The 15,788-nt window shown below is 40.7% G+C and overlaps 1 protein-coding gene across 1 annotated transcript in view; it reads right to left on the bottom strand.

Annotated features, from left to right (window-relative positions):
* The window catches only part of C2CD3 (C2 domain containing 3 centriole elongation regulator), a 142,723-nt gene that overhangs the window by 25,019 nt on the left and 101,916 nt on the right, over positions 1-15,788 (bottom strand). Inside the window, exons 27-30 of the mRNA XM_080815490.1 lie at positions 12,947-13,152; positions 10,654-10,775; positions 4,134-4,295; positions 419-636 (exon numbers count right to left, since the gene is read on the bottom strand). Of these exons, the coding sequence (XP_080671616.1) occupies positions 419-636; positions 4,134-4,295; positions 10,654-10,775; positions 12,947-13,152 (708 nt within the window). The remainder of the gene's footprint in view (positions 1-418; positions 637-4,133; positions 4,296-10,653; positions 10,776-12,946; positions 13,153-15,788) is intronic.

A 15,788-nucleotide genomic window follows, 5' to 3' on the forward strand; every position in this document is an offset into this window, starting at 1 on the left:
CAATTTTAAATAAATCTGTAGTTGGTTTTTCCCTGAAAAAAGGGTTGCACAAGCTTAAGAACTGCTACTGAAGAACTCACCTAATCCACTCTTGCCTTTTTTTTTTTTGGCTGGGGAAACCTCAAGAAGGGAAAGGGGTCAGAGTAAGCAGTGTCAAATAGTAAGCCTGTGCCAGCAAGCCACCAAAGACCTGACTTGGGTCTCCTGCCTCTCAGTCGGATGCTCTTTCCACTTCACATGTTTCTGTGCCATGCTTCTACATCTCTCCTTCCAGAAGGAAGACAGTAAGTAAATCAGATAGGGAAAGCTGTTGGTCTCTGTTTGTCATGGGGGCTTGTCTGAGGGCAGATGTTCAAATGCTTTTTGACTAGGCACCCAGGGAGCATAACTCCTCAACAAGAGGGGCCCTGAGCCATACCCGTGATTAAGGAGCTGACTTGCAACACCAGGTTATTGGATTTCTCCAGGATGCACTGGCTCTCTGGGTCTAGGCTGCTGTCTCCAGGTCCACGATGATCCCTGTGGCTCTCCTGACATTGCAAGATGCTATGAGTCTGAGGACTGAGGGGCAGTAAAGGCTTGGAGAGCTTCTGACTGAAGTACTGCTGGATCTGATCTAGTTCATTCAGATTCCTCCTGTAAAAAAAGGGAGAAGATCAAAGGGTCATTCACTGGGATTACAAGCATCTTTGCATTTCCCCGACAGTCCACTGCTTCCCAGGACCTTAGTACTTCCAGTACTTCACTTGGTCTATTAACACTAGGACTGACCCTGCCCTCCCTCTCCAATCCATCAATTCATCCTTTATCAGACTATGATCCTGCTGCTCGGGACAACTTTCTTCCTTCTGTCTGGCTAATGAGATTCCTCTTCTGATGTCTAGTAAAACCCCCACCTCCTGTAGGGAAGGAACCATTCTTGACTACCATTCATGCCTAGTCTTCACATCCTCTTACTCTGACAGAGGAAGGCCTTACTCTGGACTAACACTGGGCTTTGCTACTCAATAATCATACCCAATCCTTCAAGTAAGTGACCTCTCCTAGCAAGTCTTCCCTGAACCTCTAAATTCAATTAAGAGGTCCCCTTTTGTGCTCCACAGTTCTGTACTCTCCAATCACATCCATTTCCCCTGATGTACTGTGATCTGTGTGCTGCTCCCTTTACATCTGCTGTACCCAGCGTAGGGCTTTCTCCATGATGATAGATGGGTTCTGTCCCAGCTGGGTTCATTTCGGCCTCACACCTCTGAATCCTGGAACCCAAGTTCAATCTATTCCCCTTGCTGTGTCCCTATGCTATTTAACTTTTAAAGTGCTCATATTTCTCCTTTCCAAAAGTCCATCAACCCAAATCCTTGGGCCACCTCTCCTTTGAACTCCTTCACTCTTGGCATCTCCATCAACCTTTTGTCTTAGATTTCCCCTTAGTTTTCTCATTACGTGTCAAATTTCCCAAACTAGGCCGTGAGCACTTGGTGACAGAAGACAGTATTTCAAACTTCTCTCTCTCTCTGGTTCATTCACTGTGCCTGGTGCACTGGCAAAACACAGAAGCTAAGTACCTGTGAGGTAAACTGAAAGTCTCTCTATCCTTTGTTAGGAACTACAGTTTGCATGTCCTATAGTCAAATCCAAATTAAATGAGGGAGCACAATGCTCATCCTTAATCTGTCACTAGAGACCACAACTCTCAAATCGTGGTAGATTTACTTAGGTGTCTAACATCTGGGTGTACACCATATGCTACCTGTAGCAGGAACATGCAAACAACTGTGAACCTGGTGGAACTTGAGAAAATGTGCAAACCCAGCTGGCCTTGTCAGAGATTCTGGGTATAGAACCTATTAACACTAAGCTTCAATTTTCTCATCTGTAAAATGGTTTGTTAATATTTGCTCTGCAGGTCTCGTAGTATTGCTGCAACTCAAATGAAGCACTGTTTTAGGGCTCTGTGAACCCAAGGAAGTCATGTGAAATTGGTATTTTGTTTCATCTCCATTGGGTAGGGAATTCATCTACTAGCAGTTTTCAAAATGTGGTTCTAGGTCTAGCAGCATCAGCATCATCTGAGAGCTTATTAGAAATGCTAATTCTCAGGCACTATCCTGGACCTACTGAATCAGGAACTGCATAGGTGGGTCCAGCAATCGCTGTTTTAACAAGCTCTTAGTGTGATTCTGAAAAGCACTCAATTTTGAGAACCACTACTCTAGGGCAATGGTTTATAGCCTGGCAATTTGGCCCCAAGAAGTCTTTCGGCAACGTGTGGAGAAATTTTTGGTTGTTGTAGTCAGGGGAGGGCTGCTACTGGTATCTTGTGGAGAGAGGCCAAGGCTGCTGCTAAATATCCTACAACACACAAGACAGGCCCTTACAGCAAAGCATCTGGCCCAAATGTCAGCGGTGCCGACACTGAGAGAATCTGCTCTAGGGTGCAGGAGAGCTTCATTCTCTCTTTTCTCAGTGAATGACCCAATAAAATGCAGCCACACTGTTAATGGTTTTACTTAAATAGCCTACAGTCTCTGGCTGAGAATCTAAAATGAGAATCTGAGCATACCACTTTCTTGTGATATAAAAGTCTGAACAGTTTCCCATAGTCTATAGTGTGACTGTTCAATTTTTTTAACCCATGTTCCACCAATCAAAAACAGTTTGCCACTTCTTTTCTGAGTTTGCTTTAGGAAACCAAATAATAGGTTAGTTTTTCCAAATATAAAATGTCAAATATTTTCCCCTCAACTTTACACATTCTCTTCCTCCCCTCCCCATCACTTTCCGCTTGAGAATCATTCATTCTTAAAGTCCAAACTCTTAGCTAACATTTAAGGCCCTTCAAGATGGCCCCACAGAACTTGCCCTGCTTTTTACATCTTCTTTTTTTTTTTTTTAAGATTGATTGATTTGAGAGAGAGAGAGAGAACGCATGTGAGTGGGGTGAGGGGCAGTGGGAAAGAATCTCTAGCAGTCTCCCCACAATGCACGGAGCCCGAAGTGGGGCTTGATCCCACAACCCAAGAGGTCATGACCTGAGCTGAAACCAAGAGTCGGACGCTCAACTGACTAGGCCCGTTGCTCTTTACATCTTATGCTCAGCTGTATCCTAACTGCACTGCTGGTATTCCTCCAAACTTGACTTGCTGTTTCATCCCTCTGGGTCTCAGCATGTTTTCTGCATAGAATGTCTTTCAAATTCATTGACCTGATCTTTCAAAGACCAGTTCAAGTGTGACTTCTTTAAATCTTCCCATGAACAACTTAGAATGTTACTTATTCCTCCATCTACCCTTGGCCAGAAAACCTGCAGCTCTTACCACACATCATTATAATTATCTGGTAACAGGCTATCTCCCCCTCTGGGAATGGTAGAGCCAGGATTGGAAGCCAAGGCTACTGGACTCTGAAGCCAAGACCTTCTCACAGCACCACACTTCTTACTATATAACCCAGGCGCTGACTCAGATGATCTATAATGGCCCTTTCTTCTCTGGCTCAGATGCTGACTAAATTAAGAAAGAGACAGGGAAACATTAACAGGACCGATGCTGGTCTGGAAGAATTCAGTGGTTGTGAGAAGAAAGACAGTGGGCAGAATGAGGCTCTGTAACTTTAAAGTAGATACGAAACTAGGGGCGCCTGGGTGGCTCAGTGGGTTAAGCCTCTGCCTTCAGCTCGGGTCATGATCTCAGGGTCCTGGGATTGAGCCCCTCATCGGGCTCTCTGCTCAGCAGGGAGCCTGCTTCCCCCCTCCCCTCTGCCTGCCTCTCTGCCTACTTGGGATCTGTCTGCCAAAAAAAAAAAAAAAAACAAAAAACCTTAAAGTAGATACGAAACTATATAGATGTGAGGTGGTTATTACGTTTGGTGAATAACCTCAAGTTCCTGTGTTACTAGGTGGACCAGTAATAGAGCCCGTGAAGGAACGGAAGGCCCCACGCTTGAGAAAGGTTGATCTATGAGGAATCCCGAGAGGTTCCAGGGTCCAATTCAGCATTAACCTAGATAAAAGTCCCTCCTAAGCCACTCAGGGCCACGGCAGCAGACAGAAAAGCAGTCCTGCCAGCTGCCACTGCCGGTTACCTTGTGCTTCACTATGGTTTCCTGTGTCTTTTGTCAGCACAGGGCCTTACCTGAGAGAAGTCAGAATGGAAGTACGGGAGGACAAAGGCAATGCGGTCAGTTTGTCATCACGTGGCAAAACCACCTCTCCCTGCTGCAGGGATTCATGAAACCGGCGGATATTCTGCACATGCTCTTCATGGCGTGATGCCTGACTTCTTGTGGTACCACTTCTGTCAGGAATAAATGGGGCCAGAGTAAATTCCCAGCCAATAAGAAAACTCCTAATGTGACAATCAACAAGTAACAAACAAAATGGCATTGCAAATCCATCCCCATTACCATGGTTCTGGCTTGGATTACAACCATCTTCCAAATAATCTTGCCTTCAGTCTTACCCCTTTTTCTCTCTCTTCTTTAATTCTAGTGTAGTTAACATACAGTGTTGTATTAGTTTCAGGTGTATAATAGAGTGATTTAACAATTCTGTACATTACTCAGTGCTCATCAAGATAAGTGTATTCTTAGTCCCCTTGAGGGTTTCACCCATCCCCCTACCCATCTCCCCTCTGGTAACAATCCGTTCTCTACAATTAAGAGTCGGCTTCTTGGTTTGTCTCTTTTCCCCTTTCGTTTGATTTGTTTCTTATAGTCCACACAGGAATGAAATATGCTATTCATCTCTGACTTACTTTTTTTTAAAGATTTTATTTATTTATTTGAGAGAGAGAGAGAGAGAGATCACAAGGAGGCAGAGAGGCAGGCAGAGAGAGAGGAGGAAGCAGGCTCCTTGCTGAGCAGAGAGCCTGATGTGGGGGCTTGATCCCAGGACCCTGAGATCATGACCTGAGCTGAAGGCAGAGGCTTAACCCACTGAGCCACCCACGCTCCCCATCTCTAACTTATTTTGCTCAGCATTATACATTCTGGATCCAACCATGTTGTTCTAACTGGCAAGATTTCATTCTTTTTAATGTTTGAATAGTATTCCATTGTGTATGTGTGTGCATGCGTGCACACCCCCCCATCTTTATCCATTCATCTGTGAATGGACACTTGGGTTGCTTCCATAGTCTGTCTATTGTAAAGAATGCTGCAATTATAAAAAATAAACACGAGGCGTTTGCCCTTTGAATTCGTGTTTTTTGTATTCTTTGGGTAAATATCCAGTAGTGTGATTCCTCAGTCATAGGGCAGTTCTATTTTTAACTTTTTTAAAAAAAGATTTTATCTATTTACTTGACAGAGAGAGAGAGAGGACGAACAAGTAGGGGAGCAGTAGGCAGAGGGAGATAAAGAAGCTGAGCCTGATATGGGGCTCGATCCCAGGACCCTGAGACCATGACCTGAGCCGAAAGCAGACTCAATGAACTGAGCCACCCAGGTGCCCCTATTTTTTTTTTTTTTTAAGATTTTATTTATTTATTTGTCAGAGAGAGAGAGAGAGCACAAGCAGGCTGAGTGGCAGGGAGAGGCAGAGAGAGAAGCAGGCTCCCCATCGAGCGAGGAGTCTGATGTGGGACTTGATCCCAGGACTCTGGGTTCATGACCTGAGCCAAAGGCAGCCGCTTAACCGACAGCCACCCAGGTGTCCCCCCTATTTTTAACTTTTGAGGAGACTCCATACTGTCTTCAACAGTGGCTGCACCAGTTTGCATTCCCACCAACAGTGCACAAGGATTCTTTTTTTCTACAACCTTGCCAATATGTTTCTTGTGCTGTTGATTTAGCCATTCTGAAGGTGTGAGGTAATACCTCATTATGGTTTTGATTTGCATTTCCCTGATGTTGAGTGATGCTAAGCATCTTTTCATGTCACTGTTGGCCATGTGTAGGTCTTCTGTGGAGAAATGTCTGTTCCTGTCTTCTGCCCATTTTTTAATTAGAGGATTTGTTTTTTGGGTGTTGAGTTGTATAAGTTCTTTATGTATTCTAGATAGTAACCCATTATTGGATACATCATTTGCAAATGTCTTCTCCCATTTAGCAGGCTGTCTTTTAGTTTTGTTGGTTGTTTCCTTTGCTGTGCAGAAGCTTTTTATTTTGACGTGGTCCCAACAATATTTGCTTTTCTTTCTGTTGCTTAGGTGGACACTTATACGAAGATGTTGCTATAGCTAATGTCAGAGAAATTACTGCTTATGTTCTCTTCAAGGATTTTTATGGTTTCAGGTCTCGTAATTAGGTCCTTAATCCATTTTAAGCTTATTTTTGCGTACGGTGTTAGAAAGTGGTCCAGTTTCACTCTTTTGCATGTTACTGTCCAGTTTTCCCAACATCATTTGTTGAAAAGACTGCTTTTTTCCCAATGCATATTCTTGCCTCCTTTATTGAAAATTGAGCATATAAATGTGAGTTTATGTCTGGGTTTTCTATTCTATTCCATTGACCTGTGTGTCTATTTTTGTGCCAGTCCACACTGTATTGACCACTAGAGCTTTGTAATACAAACTGAGAGTCCAGATTTGTGATGCCTCTAGCTTTGCTTTTCTTTTTCAAGACTGCTTTCTCTATTTGGGTCTCTTCTGGTTCCAAACAAATTTTAGGATTCTTTGTTCTAGTTCTGTGAAACATGCTATTGGTGTTTTGATAGGGATTGCTTTAAATGTGTAGATTGCCATGGGTAGTATAAACATTTTAACAGTATTTGTTTTTCCCATCTATGAGCATGCATTGTCTTTCCATTTTTCTTTTCATTTTTTAAAGTAGGCTCCACACCCAGTGTGGAGCCCAATGTGAGGCTTGAACTCACAACCCTGAGATCAAGACCTGAGCTGAGATTAAGTTTTGGACACTTAACCAACTGAGCCAACCAGGAGACCTTGTCTTTCCATTTCTTTGTGTCATCTTCTATTTCTTCCATCAGTATTTTATAGTTTTCAGAGTCCTTCGAACTCTTTGGTTAGATTTATTCCTAACTACTTTACTATTTTTGGTACAATTGTAAATGGGATTGTATTTTTGTTTTTCTTAATTTCTTTCTGCTTACTTTAGGGGGAGAACATGAGCAAGGAGAGGGGCAAATGGAGAGGGAGAGAGAAAGTCCTAAGCAGAGTGCAGCACCCAACATAGGACTTTATCCCACAAATGTGAGAACATGACTTGAGCCAAAATCAAGAGTCGGATGAATAACTGACTGAGACACTCAGTTGCCACTTACTCCTTTAAATGTTTGGTAGAATTCACCTGAAAGCTGTCTGGTCCTTGGCTTTTGTTTGTTGGGAGTTTTTTGATCAGATTCAATTTCATAAGCAGTCTGTTCAAATTTTCTATTTCTTCCTGTGTCAGTTTGGTAGGTTATATGTTTCTAGGAATTCAACCATTTCTTCGAGGTTGTCCAATGTGTTGGCATATAATTTTTCTTAGTATTTTCTTACAATTATTTGTATTTCTGTGGTATCGGTTATTATTTCTCCTCTTTCATTTGTGATATTGTTTGAGTCCTTTCTCTCTCTTTTTCTGGATGAATCTGGCTAGAGGTTTATCAATTTTGTTGATTTTTTTTGAAGAAACAGTTCCTGGTTTCATTAATCTGTTCCATTCTTTTTTTAGTTTCTCTATCATTTGCTTCTGCTCTAATCTTTATTATTTCCTTTTGCTGGTTTTGGGTTTTGTTTGTTCTTCTTTTTTGAGCTCCAAAGGTGTAAGGTTAGGTTGTTTATTTGAGATTTCTCTTGCTTTTTGTGGTAGGTCTGTATTGCTCTAACCTAGATTCCTGGAACAGCTTTTGCTGCATCCCGAAGATTTTGGACCGTTGTGTTTTCATTTTCATTTCTCTCCGTATACGTTTTGATTTCTTCTTTGATTTCTTGGTTGATCCATTCATTGTTTAGTAGCATGTTATTTAACCTCCATGTATTTGTGATGTTTATAGTTTTTTTTCTTATGGTTGATTTCTAGTTTCATAGTGTTGTGGTCAGAAAAGATGTATATGACTTCAATCTTTTTAAATTTGTTGACACTTGTTTTGTGGCTTGATATGTGATCTATTCTAGGAATGTTCCATGTGCACTTGAAATGAATGTATATTCCACTGTTTTAGGATGGAATGTCCTTAATATATCTGTTAAATCCATCTGGTCCAATATGTCATTCAAAGCCACTGTTTTCTTGTTGATTTTCTGTTTGTTTCCATTGATTTAAGTGTTACCTATTCTCTTTTATAAATTCTCCACATTATAGCCTGAGTGATTTTTCTAAAAACATAGGTCTGAAATAACAATAAGAACAACACTGTTTATGGAGTCCTTATTAATGTGCCAAGCACTGTTCTAAGCATTTGTGTACTAATCTATTTCCTATTTAATCACTGTTGGTCCTTTCTAGCTTTGGTTGCTCTTTTTTTGGGGGGGTGGCATGAGGTGTCTGTGATCAAATTTATCCCTGAGCCCCAGCACAGGGGATCAAGGCCCATGGATCACAGTGTTTCTGTGGCAGCCTTTTGGGCCAGTGTCAGCCATGGGATGGGCGGGCACTGAATTTGACACAGCTGCAGTGTTTTGTTTTGTTTTTTTTAAATCTATAAAAAAATTTTCAAATTTCTTAGCAAGGTATTCATGAAATTGACTCCAGCAATAATTGTCTTCTCTTTAAATATTAGCTTCATTGAGATATAATTCACATGCAATTCACCCAGTGAAATTGTACAACTCAATGGTTTTTAGTATATTCAGAGTTGCGTAACCATCACCACATATTTTCATCACCCAAAAAAGAAACCCTATACCTATCAGCAATCACTCCACATTTCCTCCACTCCCCCAAACCCTCAACCCAAACCTCCTAGATCTAGGCTACTGCTAATCTACTTTCTGATTCTGTAGATTTGCCTAATCTGAATAATTCATATAAATGGAATAATAACCATATAGAGTCTTTTGTGACTGGCTTCTTCCATTTAGCATGTTTTTAAACTTCACCCGTGTTGTAGTATATATCAGTAATTCATTCCTTCTCGTGGTTGAATAATTCTCCATTATGTAGAGATAACACATGTTTTTCTACACATCAGGTGATGCACATTTTGGTTGTTTCCATTTTTAAGTCATAAGGAACAATGCTACTAGCAAACACTCATGTACAGGTTTTGTAGACATATGATTTTACTGTTCTTGGGTATATACCTAGAAGTGGAATTATTGGATCATATGATTTCTCTATGTTTAATGTTTTAAAAGGAAGTGCCAGACTCTTTTCTAAAGCAGCTGCACCATTTTAAAATCCCATTCCTGGGTAGTTCAGTCATTGGGTGTCTGCCCTTGGCTCAGGTCATGATCCCAGGGTCCTGGGATTGAGCCCCCCATTGGGCTCCCTGCTCAGCGGGAAGCCTGTTTCTCCCTCTCCCACTCCCTCTGCTTGTGTTCCCTCTCTCACTGTCTCTCTCTGTCAAAAAAAGAAATAAAATCTTTAAAAATAAATAAATAAATGCATAAATAGATAAATAAATAAAAAAAAATCCCACCAACCATGTATGAGGGTTCTGGTTTCTCCACATCCTCCCAACACTTGTGATATTTGTCTTTTTGATTACAGTTATTGTAGTGGGTGTGAAGTGGTATCTCATTATGGATTTCATTTACATTCTCCTGATGGTTAATGATGTTAAGTATCTTTTCATGTGCTTACTGTTAATTTGTGTATCTTCTTTGGATGTTTTCAGATCTTCTTTGGATGTCTATTCAGATCATTTGTCTTTTTTTTTTTTTTTTAAGATTTTATTTATTTAAGGGAGACAGAGTGAGAGTAAGCGAGCATGAGCACAGGGCGGTGGGGAGGAAGGGGAGAAGCAGGCTCCCTACTGAGCAGGGAGCCCAACACAGGGCTTGATCCCAGGACCCTGGGATCAGGACCCGAGCTGGAGGCAGAGGCTTAACCCACTGAGCCACCCAGGCACCCCTTTTGGTCCATGCTTAATTGGGTTATTTGCTTTTTATTATTTAATTATAGGGATTCTTTATATATTCTGGATATAAGTCTCATCATATCTATGGGTTTGCAAATATTTTCTCCCATTCTGTGGGTTGCCTTTTTATTTTCTTAATCGTGGCATGAAAGTTTTTAATTTTATAAATCCAATTTACTTTTTCTTTCGTTGCTTCTGCTTTTTGTCTCTTATGTAAGGAATCTTTGAGTAATCTAAGGTCATGAAGATTTACTCCTGTTTTCTTCCTTTGAGAGGATGGAATATGCTCTAGCCCCGTTATCCATATGCATGTCTATGGTTGACGTGGTGAAGCATCTGGATGGGCCAGTTGCTCTTTATAAAATATCCCGGTTCCTACGTTTGGAAAGGGAAAGATCTCAGACAGCTGATGATTGATTTCAGGGATAAACGTCAAACGTTAAAGGCCTCTAAGGAAAAGAGAACAGCATCCTTTCCACTGAAGCTACCCTCCTGATAGCAGTAAAAATTCTAGTTTCCCTCTTATAAAAAAAGAAATCTGCTTTCATAGGATCCTGGAGTTCCCAGCGGTTGTGACAGAACAAAGCTATTTCCCTGTCTCTAGTTTCTTCCTTCAATAAAGTAAAGAGAGATGACAAACCAGTTAGCAGACTTTCAACTCTATTTCTTCCCATCAAAAATTCACTCACCTCTCAGTAGAGGAGAAATCAAGTTCCTTTGATGAGGTGTGAACAAGTTGTTCTGGGGTCCATCTTGCAATGCTGCTGGGGAATGCAGAGGCAGGGAAGGAAAAGGGGCGACATACTGGGTTCTGTAGAAAAATGAGAAAAATGGTATGCCTGTCACCACAAATCCTTTTGGAACAAAGAAGTACAAATAAGTTTGTAAATTTGTGTTTAAAAAATTTATTGTATGTAGATAAATATAATTTGCTGAGTATATTCTATGTATTGAATGCTGTACTAAGCAATTTTCTTATTTGAACTTCACAATAATCTTATAAGATAGGTACTATTATTATTCCCATTTTATATACTATGCTATCAGATTACTTTTTAGTTGCTTTATTTGTATTTATGCTTGGCTCTTCCAGCTAGTTTGTGAACTCCTGACTATAGGGTATCATTTTACCTTAGATGTGAAGTGGTATTTCTTATCTCATGACTACAGGGCTGAAGTGAAGAAAAGACCTTCTTATACAGTGACTGTTTAACTCTTTGTCACCTTCTCACGCAGTCATGCATGAGAGAGACGCCCACCCTGCCAGAACCTGAGTCAGGCATGCATGATAACAGAGATGAAAAAAACAAGCCCTAGAATCTTTGTCTTGATAGAGCTCCCTCATCTGGGACAGTCTGGAAAATTCTTTCTTTTATAGTTAAACTCTCTGAAAGAGTGCCTGTTCTTACTATCACTGATTCCCCTCTTTCCATTCCCTCTCTTTTTATTTTTTCTGTAAGATAGAACAATGATTTTATTTGAAAGTTAAAAAATATTTATTTTAAAAAATTTTATTTATTTGTCAGAGAGAGAGAGAGAGAGAGCACAAGCAGGGAGAGCAGCGGGTAGAAAGAGAAGCAGGCTTTCTACTGAGCAAGAGAAGCTTGATGCGGAATTCAATCCCAGGACCCCAGGATCATGACCTGAGCTGAAGGCAGATGCTTAACTGACTGAGCCACCCAGGCATCCCAAAACCTTTTATTTAAATTCAATTAATTTAATGTATAATGTATTACTGATTTCAGAAGTAGAGGTCAGTGATTCATCAGTTTATGTAATACCCAGTGTTCATTATATCATGTGCCCTCCTTAATGTCCATCACCCATTTATCCCATCTCCCCACTTCCTTCCCCTTCAGCAACCGTCGATTTGTTTCCTATGATTAAGAGTCTCTTATAGTTTGTCTCCCTCTCTGGTTTCATCTTATCTTTTTTTCCTCTCTTCCCCTATGATTCTCTGTTTTGTTAGAACAATGATTTTAGGGATGCCTGGGTGGCTCAGTCAGTTAAGCATCTGCCTTCGGCTCAGATCATGATCCCAGGGTCCTGGGATTGAGTCCAGCATCAGGCTCCTTGCTCAGCAGGGAGCCTCCTTCTCTCTCTGCCTCTGCTGCTCCCCCTGCTTGTATGCTTTCTCTCTCGGAAAAATAAATAAAACCTTAAAAGAAAGAAAGAACAAGGATTTTAATGTAATAGAGTTTTTTAAAAAGTTTAACCAATGTGGTTTCAAACTCCATGCTGCAATGAATCTTATTTTATTTAAGATACAGCCATTTGTGACAACACGGATGGACCCAGAGGGTATGATGCTAACTGAAGTAACAGAGAAAGACAAATACCCTATGGTTTCACTTGTATGTGGAGTCTAAAAAACAAAACAAATTAATAAAGAAAAAAGCAGAAACAGACCCATAAATACAGAGAACAGACTGACGGTTGCTAGAGGGGAGGGGGATGGGCAAAAGCAGTGAAGTAGGTAGGAGATACAGGCTTCCAGTTATGGAATAAATAAGTCACGGGAATAAAAGGCACATCACAGAGAATGCAGGCAATGGTATTGTAATAGCACTGTATGATGACAGATGGTGGCTGTACTTGTGAGAGTAGCATGACATATAAACTTGTCCAATCACTGTGTTGTACACCTGATACCAATGTAACCCTGTGTGTCAACTATACTCAAGTAGAAAATTTTTTTTCAATTGAGATATAGTCAGTGTATTATAAAGTTCATCCTTTGAAATTGTTCAATTCAGTGGTTTTTAATATATTCAGAGTTGTGTGTCTGTCACCATTGTGTAATTCCACTTTGTCACCACTGTGTAATTTTTATCACCCTAAACAGGTCATGAGGTCATTATGAGACACAAATACATAATGTGTTCTGTAAGTTGGAGAGCACCAAACATATGTAAAGGATCTTCTTACAGATTTGGCTCAGCAGAACGCTTACTGGTTAAGACCGCGAATCAGCATACGTACCAGCAATCCTGGGGTCTCTACCCCACGTCTTGATTGTCTTTCTTCTTTGAAGTGCATCAAACTCTCCAGAGGGGAGATAGCAACTTTTATCTGCCCCTGACACTCTCCACTGAAGTCTGTGATGTTGTACCAGCCACAGACAAACTGGAAGCCCGAAAGAAGTGGGGAGAGGTCCACTGAGGCAAAGCCAATCACCCTCTCCTCATCTGTGGAGGAAAGAGAAGAACTGAGTAGTGTGGCTGGGCAGGTCTTGCCACTGACATTAGAGGCTGCACACAGAGAAGCTGAATCAGGGGACTGTGGGTGTGTGTGGGGGGGCTCAAGTGATTCCAAAATCAACAGAGAAGACAGATAATGAGAATGAGAGAGACAGCCTGCTTTTACTACCACGAATTCCCTTTTTGTATGGCAGGGAAAAGCTAGCAGAGTTGAGTTTTATTCTTTTGATATAGGCAATTGGAAAACAACCTTAAGCAGCAGATACTTCTTTTCCCTACATTATGTCTCAGTGATTTTCCTCAGGGCAGTGGGCCTTGAAAGAAATCATTTGAAAAACCATCACCCTTGGAATTATGAGGGATTTGCATTCTCCCATTCACATTTGTCTGTATTTTTCAAATTCTCTATAACATATACATGTATTATATTTAATTAAGAACAAAAGTGATACAAATCACAGAAGAAAGAAAAAGAACCCGCTGGAAAACCAGTACATGGTGCAAAATAAGAGCTTGGACTCAGGTTTGTAACAGGGTTGCCCTTAGTGAGTAAGAAGACCCCTTGTTGATTGGATAAGCAACCATTCAATGGCCTTTGTTCTCAGACTCATTGCTTCTTGTTCCTCACTTCTGACATGGAAGTAGCTGGAGAAGAACAGGCTCCTCTCCTTCCACAAGTTCTTTTTTGTATGGGCTATATTCCCTATAATGAATATCAAAGGCTGACTACCAAATATGGACACCATTCTCAGTCTTCAATTTGCTAAATAAGTCAAGGAATGCAAATTTCTAAGAGGAGTGGTCATTAGTTTTCCCAGTTTCTTGTACATTCCACTGGTGACACTGGACTCATTACACACTAACATTTGTTTGGACAGTTTTCTCTTCTTTAGCCTCGGACCTACCTAAAAGCTAAGACCAAATATCATTTGCTTTATGTTTCCTACACTCTTCATTCCGGCATAAATCTTCCCACATCACGAGGAAGTTGATAAACAACCACTGAGAACACAAATGAACTGCCAATGCAGAGTGGGACAAGGAAGCAGTGCACCACAACAGCTAATCTGAGTGTGGCTTTGATTTGAAAACACATTACTTTAACACCCCAAACCTCAAGTCTCATATACACAATGAGAAGGACTGAACCACATTTAAGATCCTCTTCAACTTGGACAGTCTTTAAGAGTCTATGAACATTTGACATTGTGTTCCTCAGAGTAGAGTCAAGTAATTCTTACCCAATGGGAGTGAAGAATGATGGCTAGAACCATTAATTTGCACTCCAAATATTTTTTTTATAGCTTTGCAAAGAAAAATAATCTTGTTTTATTTGGTTACCTATGCATAACCTATTCTTGATAGATTGTAACTTTAGGTAACAGGTTGAGGGTTTTTCCTAACATTATATCTTGAACATACCTGAGGAGAAATCAGGCTAAGTTGATCACTGAGAAAAACAATAGCTTTGAAGAGCTCAGTTTAATATCATATTTAGTGGGACAACCCATCATTCTTTCTTTGTAGTTCTATGTTCTCATGATCTCAAACTTATTTCATACTTTCTTTATTCCAGACTCTTGTATTTGCTGTTGCCTCTGACTATACTCTGTCATGCCCCTTCATTTCTCAGCTGAAGTATGCTCCAGGAAGCCTTCTCTGACATCGTCAGTCTGAGTTAGATATTCCCTGCCAGAACACCCTGTATTTGTCTAATCATACTATCTTCTAATTGTTTATCTCTACCCCACCCCCAACTCCACCTGCCGCTGGGGGATACAAGCTCCATGAGCGTAAAGACCATGTATGCCTTATTTTACCTTTGAATCCCTAGCACTTAGCATAGTGCCTATCACAGAGTAGGAACTCAAATATTTATTGATTATATTTATTGTTTGCATAGCTAAGGCTGTGTGGAAAGGCTGGAGTTAAGGGAAGAGAGGCATTTACCTCCACTGAGAGACAGAGTTAGGTAAGTGTGGTCTGTTGGGTCTAGGCATTTTCCCCGTCTCCATTTACAACAGGGTTTTACAGGATTCTCTAGTGGTCTTGGAAGATAGGGAATTTTGTTCTTCTCTATACCAAATAGCCCTAATAGTACCTGACACATAGTAGACATAATAAAAATAGCTCCATTTATTAAGCACCAATTATGTGCCAAACATAATCTCTAATTTTTATAAAAATCCTGTAGGGCAGGTACTATTGTCCTAATTTCATTATTAAGGAAACAATGGCTCAAAGAGGTAAAGTGTTTTGGCTTAGGTCATATGAATTGCGAATGGCAAAACCAAAATTTGAATCCAGGTCTGTATTAAGACCGAAGTTATTCTTTTTTTTGCTTTGTTATAGTAAGAGCTGAACTGAGGCAAACCCTAGTCTGCCTGACAATCTGTGGAGTACTTTAGAGAAAAGAGAAGAACAGAATGCCAGGCAGGAGGGTGAAGCCTAGTTAAATACAGCAGGAATTCCTTATGTTGATTCAGAGAAAATGGATTTATGATCAGTTCTGCCACATTTACGGACATTAGGTGGGGGGGGGGCATGATAAGTGAATCCAAGGCAGGAGCATGGGACAAATCATCGAAATCGGATTCACAGCATGATTTCCAAACAGAAGCACT

Source organism: Martes martes (genome assembly GCF_963455335.1).
Source record: "Martes martes genome assembly, chromosome: 10".
Taxonomy (NCBI): domain Eukaryota; kingdom Metazoa; phylum Chordata; class Mammalia; order Carnivora; family Mustelidae; genus Martes; species Martes martes.